The sequence below is a fragment of the Rhineura floridana genome, chromosome 3, assembly GCF_030035675.1.
Source record: "Rhineura floridana isolate rRhiFlo1 chromosome 3, rRhiFlo1.hap2, whole genome shotgun sequence".
NCBI lineage: Eukaryota > Metazoa > Chordata > Lepidosauria > Squamata > Rhineuridae > Rhineura > Rhineura floridana.
In genome coordinates, this window is record NC_084482.1 from 225,666,026 (window position 1) to 225,685,296 (window position 19,271).

Genomic DNA, 19,271 nt, shown 5'->3' on the forward strand with positions numbered 1-19,271 from the left:
CCTCCCTCTCTCTCCCCGCTCCCCCTCCCTGCTCTTCTGGTTGGGGCTGCAGCTGCCCCAGGAAATAGGGTGGGGGTGCATCTGAACAAGAGGCCCCCATCATGCGGGGCCCCGTACCAAACCCTTCCACCTACCCCCTGCACCCTCTCCCCGCCCCCTCCTCATTCAATACTGAGCCTCCCCCAACACACCCCTTGCGATTCAAAGCGCCTCCCTCCCATTTGCCCACCGGAGGACCCGGTGGCGGGCAGCGGGGCAAATCCAGACGTGCAGAGTCGCAGCCGCGCCCCTCCCCCTTTTTGTGCTTCGCGGCTGGTTAGGCCTGAGATCCCTCCTTCCTGCCTTCTCCCCTAACAACAGACCCTCCCTAGGAGGCCATGAGAGTTTGCTCTTAAGGGGAGAGCGTTAGCTACGGAGAGCTCTCTGTTTGGCTCCAATCACCAAAAAAAGGACAAGAAACGATGTTAGAGGACTCTTCTCAGTGGCTAACACGCTCCCCTTTCACTCTGATTGGCTCATCCTATGCTGGAGACAAAGGGACCCTGCTGGCATGGTTGGGCATGCAAGGGGGTGTTTATGAGGGGGGCCTTAAAAGGTGAGCCCTGAAATATGCTGTCAAAGATGATGTTGCATAGTGGGCAAAGTGTTTGGGGGGGGGCGGAAGAAATCTTAAGGCTTGCGGAGAGGGGGAGAGCAGTCCTGCCCGTCAGTCCTCCAGTGGGGCAAGGAACCGAGCTCTGGTGCCTAGAGAGGCAGGAAGTTGCCCTCAAAAGGAATTGGAGACAATATGTCCCGAGAAGAGAAACAGCCCCCCAGGGAGAAAGGTGGAGCGTGCAAGGGGCAACGAGGCCCAACATATTTGGGAGTGGCGGTGACTGGGGGGGAGGAGAAGGATTTGCTTTGGGGAGGTTGAACGAAAAGAAGGAAGAGCCCCCCCACTCACCCTCCCTCCCTCCTAGAATCCACAGAGAGGAAGGAAGGGGCTTGATCCAGCCCCAGACCCCTGCAAAGTGGGGCTCAAGCTGCAGGCTACCTCCATTGCAACATCCCTGGCTTGAAGCAGCCCCCTCACGCCCTCCCTGCAGGTCGACCCAGGGAATGGGCGGGGCCTGGGGGGAGAGGAGGCACCCTTGCTGGGGTGGTTGTGCTCCTTCAGGGCCCCACAGCTGGAGGGGGAGAGCCTGCTGGGATTCCCTGGATCCTGCAAAGTGGCTGCTCACTTTCCCCCCTCCTGCTCGGCAAGTAAAATGGGGGTCTTGGGGGTGGGAATTTGAAACTGAGCACGCCCCTTAATGGCCTTCTGAGACATCTGATGGCGGAGGCTGGAGGGAGGAAATGAATAATGCCCCTCCTCAGCGGGGCTTGTGAGGGAAAAGGGCTCTTCCAGACATCCAGATTCAGACCTTCCACCTTCTGTCCTACCCAAACGGGGGCCGCTGCTATTCCCTGTTACTACAATAGGATGTAGGCACAGGAACTTGATAGGACCCTGATAGGGTAGCACACGTGACCAGGAATTTAAATGAACCAGATAACTGTATTCACTAATAGGCAAAAACCCTTGTGGTTTAAGAATGTATCTATAGCCCACAGATATTTCTATGAAACTTTAAAAAGCAGGGAAATGGGGCAGCTATAGTGAACGCACCAGGGGAGCAGGAGACCTGACCTCCTCTCTGAGATATTGGACTGCCCTACAAATTTGTTGAAATGCAAACACAATTTGGGTTGGTCTTTCAGAGTCCGATCCGCTTACTGTGTAGCTGGGAAGAATTTGGTAACATGTGGCTCTCAGCATATGGTGAGTTTTGTCTGTCCAGAACCTTCCAACATTCAGCTTCATTGGATGCCCACCCACCGACTTTCTCCTGAGGGAAAAGCCCATTCTCCTACAAATTTGTAATAACGCAAACACCATTTGGGTTGGTCTTTCACAGTCCGATCCGCTTCCTGTGTAGCTCAGAAGAATTACCAAATTGTTACCAATGTGCCTCTGAGCATATGGTGAGTTTTGAGCCCACTCTCTTACCCCAACACGACACAAACAGGTGTGCAAAATCGCTGCTTCCTGCCCCATGTCAAGGATCAAGGGCCTCCGGCCAACCCCTTCTCCCCATGAACCTGGGAGCGAACCAGCAGAGAAAGAGCACCATGGACCACATGCCTTCCCCCAAGGGGTCCCCACCTGAAGCATGAAAGGGGAGTGTTAGCTACTGAAAAGAGTCTTCTCAGTGACTGACTCATCTCCTTTCACTCCGATTGGCTCTAATCAGCAGGAAAGAACAAAGAAGCATGTTAGAAGACTCTTCTCAGTGGCTAACACACTCCCCTTTCATGCTGATGCTGGAGACATTGGGACCCTGTTCCCAAAATGTAAGAGGTCCAAGACCCCCTGAGACCTTGGACAACCACACCCCTGGTTGACCCATGGCCATCTTCAGGCTGAGCAGCCACCTCCCCCAAACCCAGCCCCACCTTTGCTTCAAGCAGGTGACTAGGGGAGCGGAAATAACAATATGACATTTGCAAAAGTAAAAATAAAGAGGCTTACATTAGTTTTACTTGCTTACTATCCGGAATAGAAGAAAGGGTTAAAAGTTCTTATATTAAAATTTATATCCTGCCCTTCCTCCCCATGGGAGCCCAGGGCAGCAAATAAAAACAACACTCTAAAACATCTAAAACAGACTTTGAAATATATTAAAACAAAACATCTGTTAAAAAACCCTGGTCTGCAGGGCGACGTGTTTCCTCTGAAGCTCTGATTTGATGGAATGCAGCCCTCCAGGGCTTGGGCTCTGTCAGTTTCTGAGGGCAGCTTCTTAGCTCTTATTTAGTAGTCAAGTGCTTCGTGCCAATTACAAAATAACACCATTGGACCATTACATGCCAAGGGCACCCAAAGGCTGGTATGTTCTTGGCATAAGTGGGGCCACAAGAAGTCATTCAGAAACCTTCTCCAGAATTGGCCTCCACAGTCACTTACGGAAGACCTTACCCTGGAAGACAATCTTACTCGGCCACCTGAATGAATGAATGTTGAAAGGGAATATCACCCAGAAATTAACCTTTTCATCACCTGTTACAGAGATCCACCTTGAGAGTATTAAGCTTGGGTCTGACTGTTCACTGTATCCCACTTCATCAAGACCTGGAGCTCATCCTGCTTGTGACATCATACATGACATCATTATCAAATCTTGATTCCAGACCAGGCTGTATCCGTGCTCAATAAAGCCCTCAACTAGGTCAGACTGACTCTCCAGCAAATCTGGCTTCAGGTAGCACCCAGAGCTGCTCCTGAGATGTGCAGAACAGAAACTTTGTTTACAGCAACCCGTCCACCCGCTCGTCCCTTATCCATCTCTTCATACCTTGGCAGTTCTTGACATGAGCACACCGTGCTTGACAATGGCTTGGCCCCCAGCAGAAGATGGTTCTGGAGGTTCCACTTAAGTCCACGGGTGCCGGCCCTTTCGTCAGTTCCATGACCAAGTGTTCTAGGGTGTCACCCATTATTACAGCATTTCCTACTTTGGATGCTTCCTCCATTTTATTCTTCATTTCAAGACCTTCCTGGGCATTTTAATCAATATAAAATACGTATCGGAATTATCAATAAAAACCCACATTTAAAATCAAATTTAAAAAACAAAATGAATAAAATCAAGCACTTGGTAAAGGGGCCATTACAGAGAAGGATTAGCATTATTTTTAATTTCCATTTATTAATTGCTTCCCTAAAACACCAAAAACCATGTCATACATCAAAACGACTAAAGTATTTTAAAATCCAGTACAAATACAAACTGGGATAAAGATCTCCATTTAAAAGTTTGATTGGAAAAAAAGGTCTTCAGTAGATGCCCAAAGAAAATAGAGACAGCACTTGTCTGATATGTAATGGGAGGGAGTTGCAGTGATTGGTTGGATATGTAAGAGGTGAGACGATCTTCTAGGTACCCTGGCCCAAAGCCGTGTAGGGCTTTAATCTTTGAGAGCCTGCAAGATTACAATTAACTACATACTTTTTGTTCCTGTTGTTATATGCCTTCAAGTCGATTATGACTTATGGCAAGCAGTCTCCCATCCAAGTACTAACCAGGCCTAACCTTGCTTAGCTTCCGACCTCAGATGAGATCAGGTGTGATCAGGGCAGTATGGCCTTGGCAACTACATACTCAACATTGCTAAATACATTGGTCCACCTCAATTCCACCAGTCCTCTACTTTAAAGACATAGAGTACGGCTCACACTGAAGTTTATTCCGCATTCCATTCATTTAGTTTCTCCCCTGCATGCATTCTTTCATGTAAAGCAAGGTGACGATTCTTACTGAAACTCTTTCCACACACCACACATTTAAATGGTTTCTCCCTCGTGTGTGTTGTATGATGTGCATTAAGTTTACTGCTGTCACTGAAGCTCTTTCCACACTCCATGCATTTATATGGTTTTTCCCCTGTGTGTGTTCGTTGATGTCTAGAGAGGGCACTGTTAGCACTGAAGTTCTTTCCACACTCCATGCACTGAAAAGGTTTCTCCCCGGTATGGGTTCGTCGATGTCTACAGAGGGCACCGTTAGCACTGAAGTTCTTTCCACACTCCATGCACTGAAAAGGTTTCTCCCCGGTGTGGGTTCGTCGATGTCTAGAGAGGGCACCATTAGCACTGAAGTTCTTTCCACACTCCATGCACTGAAAAGGTTTCTCCCCGGTGTGGGTTCGTTGATGTCTAGAGAGGGCACCGTTAGCACTGAAGTTCTTTCCACACTCCATGCATTTATATGGTTTCTCCCCTGTGTGGGTTCGTTGATGTCTAGAGAGGGCACCGTTAGCACTGAATTTCTTTCCACACTCCATGCACTGAAAAGGTTTCTCCCCTGTGTGGGTTGTTTGATGTAAAGTTAAAAGCTCATTGCGAATAAAACCCTTTCCACACTCACTGCATTTAAATGGTTTCTCCCCGGTGTGCGTTCGGCGATGTAAAGTAAGGTTACCGCTCTCACTAAAACTCTTTCCACATTCCATACATTTAAATGGTTTCTCCCCCGTGTGTGTTCGTAGATGTACGGTAATATGACTGCTCATTCTAAAACTCTTTCCACATTCCATACATTTAAATGGTTTTTCCCCTGTGTGTATTCTGTGATGCACCTTAAGTTTACTGCTCGCACTGAAGCTCTTTCCACAGTCCTTGCATTCAAATCTATTCTTCCCTGTATGTGCTCGTTGATGTGAAGTTAAGTTACTTCTGTTACTGAAGCATTTCCCACACTCCATGCATTCATACAGTTTCTCCTCCATGTGGATTCTTTGATGTGAAGTAAGGGAATCATTCCGACTGAAGCTCTTTCCACACTCGATGCATTTAAAGGGTTTCTCCCCTGCATGGGTTCTTTGATGTGAAGTAAGGGAATCCTTTCGACTGAAGTTCTTCCCACATTCCATGCATTTATATGGTTTCTCCCCTGTGTGTGTTCTTTCATGTAAAGTAAGGTGACTGCTCTGACGGAAGCTCTTTCCACACTCCCTGCATTTAAATGGTTTCTCCCCTGTGTGGGTTTGTTGATGTTGAGTGAAGCTACGTTTCACACTGAAGTTCCTTCCACACTCTCTGCATTTAAATGGTTTCTCCCCTGTGTGGGTTCGTTGATGTGAAGTAAGGGAGTAATTCCGACAGAAGCTCTTCCCACACTCCATGCATTTATATAGCTTCTCCCCTGTGTGTGTTCTGCGATGTAAAGTAAGGTTAACACTCTCACTAAAACTCTGTCCACAATCTGTGCATTTAAATGGTTTCTCCCCCGTGTGTGTTCGTTGATGTACAGTAAGATGATTGCTCACTCTAAAACTTTTTCCACACTCTGTGCATTTAAATGGCTTCTCCCCGGTGTGGGTTCTTTGACACAAAGTCTGAGAAATAGAGGATTTCTTCTTCCCATTCTTTGACTGGTTTCTTCCAGATGTTTTGGGTCCCCTGTGATTTCCAAACATCTCTTTTTGTGGTTCACACTTGGCCAATCTTACCAGTGACACCATCGGTGGTTCCCTATAATTCTCATTCTTCTGCCCATCATCTGCTGAAAGGGAAGAGGGAGAAAAAAATAATGTTGGAATTTCAAGGCAAAGACAAAGGATCACATTAGAGATCAAGTCCAACAAGCTACTTCTCCATTTTTCCATCTCCACAGTTCTCCCCCTTTCTGTTTCTATGCCCAGCTGAAACCAAGGTTATCTGAATATTCTACAGCGTCACACAACATTAATCCCTCTCAGGTCCATATTCCACTTCGTATCACTAGGCCCAGATGTGTCTTGTTTTTCCTTCTACTGTGATACAACGGAGATATATTTCTAAAATAATACGCAATAAGAAATGGGGTTAGGGGGAAGAGAAATGCAGAAATGAAATTACTTTTTCTAGGAGAATAATACTGGCTTGGAAAATTACTCTTAGAATATATCAGTAGAAGACAAGCAAATTAAATCCGTTCTCCACATTTCTGCAGTAATTTCTGATTTTTTAAAAAATCATCCTCATTAGTGCAAATTTACCCTAATAAACACATTTTTGTAGGGAGATTTGGCCAGTGTACACATTTTTGCCAGCCATTTCTTGTCAAATACATTTTTGCTTGTTATTTTGACTCATATATTCATTCTTACGCACACTTTCCACTAATATATCATTTTTGCAAACATTGGCTGGCTGGCAAACTACATTGCAAAGTCTGAATAAGTGCAGATTTCCAAGGATGCCTGTGTCTGTGCTCACAGTTTCAGAAAGTGCAAATTGGATTAATTTGGCTTGAAATTCCCACCCATCCGAAGTCAGCTGCGAGGGGAAGAACTGTGAAAGAGACAGCCCCAGGAGAAAGCCTCAGGCTACAGCCCTCTTCGGTGAGCCAGAGAACATTAGCAACAAAACCCTGATGCACGCAGTCAGTTACCGTAACCAGGAACATCAAAATCGTCAAAAGACGAGAATACCTTGGCCAAGTTACCTACCCTCATTATGCTTTCAGTTCCCTGCAATGAATCCCTGCATTGAGCAGGGGGTTGGACTCAATGGCCTTACAGGGCCCTTCCAACTCTACTATTCTATGATTCATAATCCATAATAAAGGGTTTTGAGGAGGGAAAGTAAGATTAGAAAACTGAGAAAAACGGTAAGAGCTTTTCTTTCCACTTTTACCCCAGCTCACCTGTCGAATCGCCTTTACTGGCTAGATCCTAAGGTAGAGGCAGGACTGGATGAGTGCAGGCAGTCCTTTATGCAACCCAGTCCTCGAGTTGCTCAGGGCTTTAAAGTGTTTGAGGATGTATATAAGATATCATGTAACTTTATAACTGGGGAGTCATTCCTTTCCCGGTACATAGAAACACCTCCCTTGTTAACAATCGCACAACATGGATCAGTTACCCCTGAAAATTCTACATGTTTGAAGTTGTGAATCAGACCATTGATCTATGTGGCCCAGAATTGTTTGCTCCAACAGCAATTGGTATTCACAAGCAAAGTGTTGCCATCCTAGCTAGTAGCCATTGATAGCATTATCAGTCATTAATTTGTCCAACCTGGGGACCAGTGGAATCCACTGGATTCCTCAATGCCCTGGGGGAGATTCCAGGAAATAGTGCAGGTAACCCTGTTGAAGCCCTTGTCAAACAACGAGGTGCTTCGGATCTTGACACGCTTTCCCCTGACAGCCCTCTCCGGCATTGTGGAGCCTGGTTTGCACCTTGGTACACCAGTGAGCTAAGGGCAATGAAACAGGCTGGACGACAGCTAGAACGCAAATGGTGAAAGATGTGCTGTGAGGCTGATCCGGCATGAGTAAAACATCATAACCGTGCCTACTGTGTGGCGGTGAGGGTGGCGGAGAAGGCCCACTTCTCTGCCTCCATCACATCCTCAAGTAGCCATCCAGTGGAGCTTTTGCGTATTGTCAGGGGTCTGTTGACATCAACTCCAGGAAATGGAGTCTTAGACCCTTCGGAGGCCCACTGTGAATTGTCTGCAAGGCACTTTGAGGGTAAAGTTGCTCGCCTCCATAGCAGTCTTGATGCCCCCTCCACATATACTGTAGTCCCCAATGAGGTGACCAGTGAAATGTTTGCTGCAATTTCTTGGGAACGGTTTCAGTTGATGCAGCCTGATGACGTAGACAAGGTGCTTGCGATGATGCGGCAAGCGATGATGATCCTCTTGACCCTTGCCCTTCTTAATAATAATAATAATAAATTTTATTTCTGAGTCGCCTATCTGGCCGAATCAACGGCCACTCTTCTTGGCTTATTAAAGCTTGCCATGGGGGTTTGACCAAGTGGATCCAGGGTGTGGTCAACACATCATTGCAGGAGGGAGTGGTTCTAACCGTCCTGAAAGAAGCAGTGATTTGACCGCTCCTGAAAAAGCTCACCCTGGACCCATTGGTCTGCAACAATTACCGACTGGTCACAAATACCCCCTTCTTAGGGAAGGTGATTGCGAGGGTTGTGGCGCAGCAATTGCAAGTACTCTCGGATGAAACAGATTATCTTGACCCATCCCAGTCTGGGTTCAGCAGATACCATCTTATCGGGAGGTCCGTTCTGCACAACATAGGAAATGGACCTTTAGTGTGGCGGCACCTACCCTTTGGAATTTCCTCCCCTTAAATATTAGACAGGCGCCATCTCTCTTATGTTCTTGGCATGTACTGAAGACCTTCCTCTTTCAACAAGCCTTTTAAGTCGAGACCTTATCCCCTTCTGCATCTGTGTTGGAATTGCTTTTTAATGTGTTTTTAAAGCTTTCTTTTTAAAGAAAACAGTATGTTTTTCACTTTTTTAAAAAAGGTGCCTTGAAAGCTTTTTAAAAATGTTTTTAAAGATGTTTTGTTTTAATGTATTTTAAAGTCTGTTTTTATGCTTTTAAAACTGTTTTAGTGCTTTTGTTTCTGCCCTGGGCTCCTGCTGGGAGGAAGGGTGGGCTATAAATCAAATCATAAATCAAATAGATAAATAAATAAATAAAATATTATGCAGTAAGAAGCTGGGTAAAGGGGAAGAGACATGCCGTAAGATTGAAACTGGACACAGCTCACTGCACACTGATTCCCATGAATTTGACTGCAGTCAGAAGAGGTGGTCAGAGAGAGATATAGGAACACGGGAAGTTGCCTTGTATGGAATCAGGGCAATGGTCCCTCCAGCAAAGTGTCATCTATGCTGTTTAGAAGCTGCTCAGTGGGGTTTTAGCGGTACTTGAAGAGTCCAAGGATTAACCCTGTGTTCTCTCGCTGACCTAAGATAGGGACAGCAGAAGACCAACATTATACAAATTTGAGATGATGCTCTGAACTGTAAGGGGAACTCCTTACCAGTCAACACACAGCAGGGTGTACAATTCACTGGCAACCTTTCAATTTAGGCACAGGTATCGCATCATCGTATTGTTCCCATTATAACCTTTCCCAAGATACTTTTCATCCTCAGAGCCCTGTCCAATTGGATCTTTTCCCTCCAGTGTGGAGATGAAGCCCAGATTGCATATTTCCTTCAAAGAAACAGATAAGCTAGTTCACTCTGAATACAAAATAGTCCAGGCAATCCATGTACACCTATTGCTATGGCCCCTCCCTAAAGCAAAAAAAAAAAAGCAGGCTCTTAGATCTCCTGGTGATGAACAGTACAGGGGTGTGTGGATCTCACTCGAACTTGAGAACTTGCTGGGACGTAAATCTGATAGATAAATAAAACTTGTGAATAGGTAACTGTATATCAAGCTCAGCTGAGTGGGACAACGGAAAACAATTCACCTATCTTAATTTGGGAGATTTCTCAGAAGAGGGAAAGGCAAGCTCAACCTGGACACCACCCCTCCTCTTCATAAGAACAGCCCTGCAGGATCAGATCGCAGCCTATCTAGTCCAGCATCCTCACAGTGCCTAGGTAGATCAGTATGGGAAGTCCACAGGGAGGACATAAAGACAACATCCGTCTGCAGCTATGCTTCCCCTGAATCGAGAGGTGGCACATAGCCATCATGCTTCCCTGGGCCCTTTCAGAGGAAGGGTGGGAAAGAATGATTGTGGGTGGCGATACCAGGCCCCAAGAATAATTTCGTAATGGGGATGTGCTGTGATTCCCCTGATCAAAACGCTCAGGGAGATCCTGAGATGAAGCACCCAAAAGAAGTTATGCTGTAGTAATGGGTGACTTCAGCTCCCTTCACACAGACAGGTGAGATTCCCTGAATGACTATGTCCTAAAGCAGTTGGTCCTTGAACTGAACAGATGAGGGTCAGCCTGGACTTAATCTGAAATGGCGCTCAGGATCTGGTATGAGATGTGTTGGTGAACCAACTGGGAGCAGTGATCATAGTACATTAAATTAAACATACATGCAAATTGCCAATTGCCAAGAAAACCCCACACAACCACATTCAAAGGAAGAAACTTCTCAAAAATGAGGAGATTGGTAAAAAGGAGGTTGAAAGGCAAAGTCAAGGGGAACAAATTACTCCAAAATGCTTGGGAGCTGTTTAAAAACACAATAGTAGAAGCTCCACTGGAACATATACCACAGTTCAGGAAAGGTATGATCAGGGCCAAGAGGATGCCGTGGTAAATAAGCAGTCAAAGACACTGTTAGAGATAAGAAGGCTTCCTTCAAAATAATGGAACACAAACTTTGCAAAAGAAATGCAAGTGGACAATAAGAGATGCTAACAAAGAACTTTAAGAGCACATTGCTAAAAACACAAAGACCAAGAACAAAATTTTTAAATACACTAGTAACAGGAGACTGTCTACAGGGGTGGTTGGCCCTTGGATGACAAGGAAGTTAAAAGAGTGCTAAAGAATGACAACGAGACTGCAGAAATGCTGAATGAATTCTTGCCTTCTCTACTGCAACAAGCAATGGATCCCCAGGATCTGAGGCAGACAAACCCCTTTCCCGGCATCTGCCACCGAATCTTTCATGTGCAAAGCAGGTACTAACCCCTTGAGCTGCGGTCCCTCCCCAAATGTCCAGGGCCAAGGCACCCATTTCCATAACAGCATCCCTGCAGTGGAGGGTTAAATGGCACTAATACTAAATCCATACCTTCAACATTTATCGGTCAAGAAAAAAACAAGTGTCCTTACCTAGAGAGGCCACCATGTCATATATCTCATCCGTGACTTCCCTGTGCAGAGCTCTTTGGCCGGGATCCAGAAGAGCACACTCCTCCTCCGTGAAATCCATGGCCACCTCCTCAAAGGTCACCGGACCCTGGAAGGAGGAGAAGAGATAATTTCTCCAACTTGCACCACGGAGTAACAGAGTAATTGCATGTGAGCTTTTGTTGATTTATCACCCCTGTAGTCGCTGTTAGATCTTGCAGTGAAATCCGCTAACTTGGATGGCTTTATAAGAGGATTAGATAAATTAATGGAGGATAACACTATCGGTGGCTGCTGGCCGTGATGCTTCCACTGTTGGAGGCAGTATGCTGGGGATCGTGACATAGTAAAGTGGCCCCCAGAAAGCGGATCAGCTGGTGAGGAAATGCGGCCATCAAACTGGACAGTGCCCTCCCCTGCTCTAACCAAAACATTGTTGACAGGCTCTCATCCTGCCCCACCCTACAGGGTTGTTGTGAGCATTGGCCAGCAATTGTACTTTGGGCCCCCTATAGCACTTAGGAGGCCGTCCTGTCAATATGGATGAGCCTAAGGCAAATGGTGAGCCTGTGCAGAAGCGCTTCATATGATGGGTTTTTATAACTTTAATAAGTTATCTTTTACTTTCAATTTATATCTTTTACTTTCAATTGTTATTACCTGAAGGTCACTTTGAATGCACATATTTGTGTAGAAAAGAGACTAATAAATTTAATAAACAAATAAAAGAAAAATAAATAAACATTATTTATCAGCTGCTTGTTACCAGAAGGTCTCCAAGACCCTCTGCACCCCTGAGCTGGGCCAGACCTGAACAAGGAGGCGAGATCCACCAGGCGGCTTTGCCCTCCCCCTCCAACAGACTCCTGCCTGCAGGCTGTTTATTGAGAAGGCCAAATATTCACCCCCCCCAAAAAGCACCCCTCATTTCCCTTGCCTAAGAGGAAACCCAAAATCTAAATGGGTCTCTCCCTCCCGCTTTGGCGCGCAAAAGCAGCACAGCATTCTCCAATGTGCCCCCCAACAGAGCCCTTTCCTCTGCATCAAGACCCCCCTTTCCTCCCCCCATCTGAGCTGCACATCGTCCCTGGAGAGAGGGGGCTGGTCTGCAAGGAGGGGAAGCAGCTGCCCCCTTTTGCAGCTGGACCGCATGGATCACCCCCCCTTTCCGTGGATTCCCAGAGGAGGAGGGGAGCTCTCTCCTCCTTCTCCCTCCACCCGGCCCCCCAAAAGCAAATCTTGCCCCTCCCCAATATGTCGCACCTCTTTTCCCTCCAGGCGCTCCAGCCTCCTCCTCCTCTCCTGGCTCTTTCAGTCTTTCTCCTTCCGGATTAGGAAGGGCGACCCCTCCCCTCCCCCTTGGGGCTAACCCTTCCCGCCTCGGCAGGAACCAGAGCTCAAGGTCCTTGACCCACATGAGGCCTGGGGGGGCAACACCCCACCCCTCCTCCTCTCAGTCCTCCAGTGGGTCAAGGAACCGAGCTCGGGTGACTATTTGGGAATGGGGCAACGCGGAAGGAAGGAGAAAGATTTGCTTTGGGGAGGTGGAACGACAAGGAAGGAAGAGCCCCCCACTCACCCTCCCTCCCAGAATCCACAGAGAGGAAGGAAGGGGCTTGATCCAGACCCAGACCCCTGCAAAGTGGGGCTCAAACTGCAGGCTGCCTCCATTGCGACATCCCCGGCTTGAAGCAGCCCCCTCACGCCCTCCCTGCAGGTCGACCCAGGGAATGGGCGGGGCCTGGGGGGAGAGGAGGCACCCTTGCTGGGGTGGTTGTGCTCCTTCAGGGCCCCACAGCTGGAGGGGGAGAGCCTGCAGGGATTCCCTGGATCCTGCAAAGTGGCTGCTCACTTTCCCCCCTCCTGCTAGGCAAGTAAAATGGGGGTAATGGGGGGGATTTGAAACTGACCACGCCCCTTAATGGCCTTCTGACGTGCCTCAAGGCGGAGGCTGGAGGGAGGAAATGAATAATGCCCCCCCCCCAGGAGAAACTCCGACTTCTTAGCCGGCAAGAAAGCCAGAGAATTCTATAGACGGACGTGCAACCCTTCCTCCCAGCGAGCAAGAGGAAGACCATCACAGGCCAAGGAACCATTTTGCTGCTATTTTTGTGCACTGAGAAGAGTCTTCTAACATGTATCCTTGACCTTTCCTGCAGATTGGAGCCAATCTGAGTGAAAGGGGGCGAGTTAGCCACTGAGAACACTCTTCTCATCAGCTAACACGCTCACCTTTCATGATGATTGGCTCCTAGGGATGTCTGTTGTGGGAAAAGGCATTAATAGGGATCTCATTCCCAACCCAGCAGCAAAAAAGGGGGGAGGGGCATGACCCTGCACTTCTGAATTTCAGACTACACTGCTGCACCCCATGCTTGGTTCAGGGAATCACCACCCAGCGGGATGCTTGCCTCAGATACGCTCCCTTCACCCCAAGATTCAGACCTTCCACCTTTTGTCCCACCCAAAATGGGACCACTGCTGTTCCCTGTTATCACAATAGGATGTAGGCACAGAAACTTGATAGGACCCTGATAGGGTAGCACACGTGACCAGGAATTTAAATGAACCAGATAACTGTATTCACTAATAGGCAAAAACCCTTGCGGTTTAATAATAATAAAATAAAATTTTATTTGTTAGTCGCCTATCCGGCCGAATTAACGGCCACTAGGCAACGTACATTTCCAATAAATTTTATCCAAGATAAAACCAATAAAGACATACTCAACCATTAAAAACACCACTCTTTCAAGTGGTCAGCAACATAAAAAACCTAACCCTCCCCAGAAGTGCCATAGGCCTGTCTGAACAGCCAGGTTTTTAAGGCTTGGCGAAAGCCTATCAAGGAGGGGGCATGGCGGAGATCGAAAGGGAGTTCCAGAGGGTGGGAGCAACAATTGAAAATGCCCTCTCTCTGGTTCGCACCAGCCTAGCTATTTCAGCTGGGGGAATCGAGAGAAGGTCTTGTGTGGCTGATCTAGTTAGGCGGCCTAATTGGTGATGCTGGAGGCGGTCCTTAAGATAAACTGGGCCGAAACCGTATAGGGCTTTAAAGGTCAGTACCAGCACCTTGAATTGGGCCCGGTAAACAACTGGTAACCAGTGTAGATCTATTAACACTGGTGTGATGTGATCACGGCAACGACAGTTCCCAATTAAACAAGCCGCCGCATTCTGTATCAGCTGTAATTTCCAGATCGTCTTCAAGGGCAGCCCCATGTAGAGTGCATTACAGTAGTCTAAGCGAGAGGAGACCAGGGCATGTACCACTCGTGGGAGCAGGTGGACAGGAAGGTAGGGCCGCAGCTTCCGTATCAGATGAAGTTGATACCAAGCTGCCTGGCTCACTGCCAAAACCTGGGCCTCCATGGACAGTTGGGAGGAGTTGAGAATGACCCCGAGGCTGCGGACCTGGTCTTTCAGGGGTAATTTTACTCCATTAAGTACCAGGTCTATATCTCCCAACTTATTCTTATCTCCGACGAGCAATACCTCTGTCTTATCAGGGTTTAGTTTCAGCCTATTCCTTCCCATCCATTCACTAACGGATTCCAGGCACTTGGACATGGTATCTACAGCCAACCTTGGTGAGGACTTAAACGAGAGATAGAGCTGAGTGTCATCCGCATATTACTGACACTGCAGTCCAAATCTCCTGATGATGGCTCCCAGCAGCTTCACATAGATGTTAAATAGCATGGGGGAGAGGATAGAACCCTGTGGCACTCCACAATTGAGAGGCCAAGGGTCTGAGACCTCATCCCCCAAAGCCACCCGTTGGTGCCTGTCAGAAAGATAGGAACGAAGCCGCCGTAAAACGGTGCCCCCTATTCCTAATCCTTCCAGGCGATCTAAAAGGATACTGTGGTCAACAGTATCGAAAGCCGCTGAGAGGTCCAGGAGGACGAGGAGGGTATGTTCTCCCCTATCCAACGCCCTCCTCATATCATCCACCAGGGCGACCAAGGCTGTTTCAGTTCCATGTCCAGTCCTGAAACCCAACTGGAATGGATCCAAATAATTTGTTTCATCCAAGTGTGCCTGCAATTGTTTGGCCACCACTCGCCTTGCCCAAGAATGGTAAGTTAGAGACTGGGCGGAAGTTGTTTAACTCTTGAGGATCCAAGGAGGACTTTTTCAAGATGGGATTGATTATTGCCTCCTTGAGGGTTGATGGCATTGCACCCTCTTCCAAGGATGCATTTACCACTGCCTTGACCCTTTCGCTCAGCCTCTCTTTACAGCTCATAATGAGCCATGATGGGCAAGGATCTAGTAGACAGGTGGTTGGCTTCACAGTCGAGAGCACCTTGTCCACTTCCTCAGAAGGAAGAGGCTGAAAACGATCCCATCGGACCGGAATGCAACTGGCCGACTCTAGCTCACTTCCTGTATCCACAGCGTACGGAATCATACTTTTCAGGCGCTCGATTTTATCAGCAAAGTGTTTAGCAAATATGTCGCAGGAGGCTTTGGAGTGTTCTATGGGTTCCTGGGCAACTGGACCGACCAGGCTTCGGACCACTTGGAACAACCTCCTGGGACAACACTCTGCAGACGCAATAGAGGCACCAAAGAAATCTCTCTTCGTTGCCTTTGTTGCCACCTGGTAGGCAGCTATTGCTGCTCTAACCAGTGTCCGATCGTCTTCAGAGCAGGATTTCCGCCACCGGCGCTCTAATCGTCTCACCTCCTGTCTCAGACCCCACAACCGTGGCATATACCAGGGTGCTATCTGAGTTCTAGTCAGGGGGAGAGGATGTTTCAGAGCCACCCGGTTTATTGCCCTAGTGATCTCCCCATTCCATTCCATCACCAGGGCTTCAACCGGGCGTCCTTCAGCAGGCTCCAAAACTCCCAGCGCATTCAGGAATCCTATAGGATCCATCAGGCGTCTGGGGCGGACCATCCTAATCGGTCCTTGTCCCCTGCGGAGGGTGTGTGGCATTGAGAGGTCTATATTCACCAGGTAGTGATCTGACCATGACACGGGGTAAGAGAAAACAGGCCCCATTTTCAGAGCACTTTCCTCCCCTCTCGAGATAAACACAAGGTCTAGAGCATGACCGGCTACGTGGGTGGGCCCTATAGTACTGAGGTGAAGTTCCCAGGAAGTCATGGTTTCCATGAAATCCCGAGGGGCTCCAGTGAGGACAGTCTCAGCATGCACATTGAAGTCCCCCATAACCGAAAGATTGGGGGAGAGCATCCGTACATCCGCAACCACCTCAAGCACCTCGGCCAGGGAGTCTGCTGTGCAGCGGGGTGGGCGGTACACAAGCAGGATCCCTAAACTGCCCTTTGGGCCCAACCTCCAGTACATGCAATCAACAAACTTGGTTCCGTGGAGAGGAGATCTGGCAAAAACTAAGGACTCCCGATAGATGACAGCCACTCCCCCTCCCCGCCTACCAACCCTCGGCTGGTGTGCGTATTGGAAACCGGCTGGACACATGGCCCCCAGCGTGGGGGCTGAGGTCTCATCCAGCCAGGTCTCCGTAATACATACCAGGTCTGCGCCCTCATCCAGGATCATATCATGGATGATCAATGTTTTTTGGGCCACAGACCTGGCGTTACACAACAGCAGACGAAGGTTGGACGGAGTCCTGCTTCCCCCAGTATTCTTTTGGTTATGGACAGGCCCGGAGCAAGGGATGGATATGATACATCTATCCCTTGTTCCCCTAAGTTGGTGTGGCCTGCCACGTACACCTATCCAGGATCTGCCGCCCAGCCTTTTCATATCGTGGCTACCCATCCTCTGCATGGTACCCCCCTCCAATCCGCACACGGCCATCCTCCTTGTTTGTCACTCAGACAGGCTCCCCATCCCTAGGGCGTCCCGATGTGTCACTGCTAGGGAACTTGTGGTAGACCATGAGGTAGATGAAAGAGTTAGTGGGGTTCTCCCTTGTTCATATGGACGGGTGGGTTCATACTTCGCATCCCCCTCCTGCGCAGTATCTGTCTTGTCACCCTGAAAATCCGGGCAGCGGCTGTGGATCTTTGTCAGCTGTGTTGACAGTTGCTCAAGTCTACATAATATTTCCATACGATCTTCTAAGGCAAGAGCTCCAAATGATTGTAAAAGTGCCTCTTCTACCTGCACATATAGAATACTAGATTCGTCAATCGAATGAGGAGACATTTGCGGTATAAAGATCATGTTCTCTTTTTGGGGAGCTGTCTTTTCCTTTTTAGGACTTTCTTCTGGGGTCTCCAGATCAATGAGCCATCCATATTTATTGTCTTGAAGGAAATTTGGGCGAGGCCGGGGGTTCGAAAACAAGGATTCTGGTAGTGCCTTGTTTTCAAAGAACCTCCCAGGAACAATGTCCCATTTAGCAACGTACCTATAGCCCACAGTTATTTCTATAAAACTTTTAAAAGCAGGGAAATGGGGCAGCTATAGTGAATGCACCAGGGGAGCAGGAGACCTGACCTCCTCTCTGAGATATTGGACTGCCCTACAAATTTGTCAGAATGCAAACACAATTTGGGTTGGTCTTTCAGAGTCCGATCCGCTTACTGTGTAGCTGGGAAGAATTTGGTAACATGTGCCTCTGCGCATATGGTGAGTTTTGTCTGTCCAGAACCTTCCAACATTCAGCTTCATTGGATGCCCACCCACCCACTTTCTCCTGAGGGAAAAGCACACTCTCCTACCCCGACACACACAGGTGTGCAAAATCGCTGCTTCCTGCCCCATGTCAAGGATCGAGGGCCTCCAGGCAACGCCCTCCCCCCATGAACCTGTGGGGCAGAGAAAGAGCACCATGGACCTCATACCTTCCCCCAAGGGGTCCCCACCTGAAGCATGAAAGGGGATTGTTAGCTACTGAAAAAAGTCTTCTCAGTGACTGACTCATCTCCTTTCACTCTGATTGGCTCTAATCAGCAGGAAAGAACAAGCATGTTAGAAGACTCTTCTCAGTGGCTCACACACTCCCCTTTCATGCTGATGCTGGAGACATTGGGACCCTGCTCCCCAAAATGTAAGAGGTCCAAGACCCCCTGAGACCTTGGACAACCACACCCCTGGTTGACCCATGGCCATCTTCAGGCTGAGCAGCCACCTCCCCCAAACCCAGCCCCACCTTTGCTTCCAGCAGGTGACTAGGGGAGCGGAAATAACCATAATATGACATTTGCAAAAGTAAAAATAAAGAGGCTTACATTAGTTTTACTTGCTTACTATCCGGAATAGAAGAAAGGGTTAAAAGTTCTTATATTAAAATTTATATCCTGCCCTTCCTCCCCATGGGAGCGCAGGGCAGCAAATAAAAACAACACTCTAAAACATCTAAAACAGACTTTGAAATATATTAAAACAAAACATCTGTTTAAAAACCCTGGTCTGCAGGGCGACGTGTTTCCTCTGAAGCTCTGATTTGATGGAATGCAGCCCTCCAGGGCTTGGGCTCTGTCAGTTTCTGAGGGCAGCTTCTTAGCTCTTATTTAGTAGTCAAGTGCTTCTTGCCAATTACAAAATAACACCATTGGACCATTACATGCCAAGGGCACCCAAAGGCTGGTATGTTCTTGGCATAAGTGAGGCCACAAGAAGTCATTCAGAAACCTTCTCCAGAATTGGCCTCCACAGTCACTTACGGAAGACCTTACCCTGGAAGACAATCTTACTCGGCCACCTGAAAGAATGAATGTTGAAAGGGAATATCACCCAGAAATTAACCTTTTCATCACCTGTTACAGAGATCCACCTTGAGAGTATTAAGCTTGGGTCTGACTGTTCACTGTATCCCACTTCATCAAGACCTGGAGCTCATCCTGCTTGTGACATCATACATGACATCATTATCAAATCTTGATTCCAGAGTAGGCTGTATCCATGCTCAATAAAGCCCTCAACTAAGCCAACTTCAGACTGATCCTTGGATATATTCATAGGGTTTTCATGGCAAGAAGTATTCAGAGGTGGTTTACCATTGCCTTCCTCTAAGCCTACAGCACCCGGTATTCCTAGTCGGTTTCCCATCCAAGTACTAACCAGGCCTAACCCTGCTCAGCTTCCGAGAGCAGATAAGATTGGGCGTGTTCCGTGCAGTACGGCCATTGGCAACTACATACTTAACATTGGTAAATGCATT

The 19,271-nt window shown here is 47.9% G+C and overlaps 1 protein-coding gene and 1 pseudogene across 1 annotated transcript; both read right to left on the reverse strand.

Annotated features, from left to right (window-relative positions):
- Window positions 1-3,715: 3,715 nt before the first annotated feature.
- On the reverse strand, window positions 3,716-13,028 carry LOC133382451 (oocyte zinc finger protein XlCOF6-like). Its single transcript, XM_061622174.1, has 4 exons — window positions 12,737-13,028; window positions 11,818-11,859; window positions 11,140-11,266; window positions 3,716-6,083 (listed from the first exon to the last, which is right to left on the reverse strand). Exons 2-4 carry the CDS (start codon window positions 11,839-11,841, stop codon window positions 4,264-4,266), a joined length of 1,971 nt encoding a protein of 656 aa, XP_061478158.1. The 5' UTR covers window positions 11,842-11,859; window positions 12,737-13,028; the 3' UTR covers window positions 3,716-4,263.
- Window positions 13,029-19,122: 6,094 nt separating this feature from the next.
- On the reverse strand, window positions 19,123-19,241 carry LOC133382581 (5S ribosomal RNA; annotated as a pseudogene).
- Window positions 19,242-19,271: the final 30 nt, after the last annotated feature.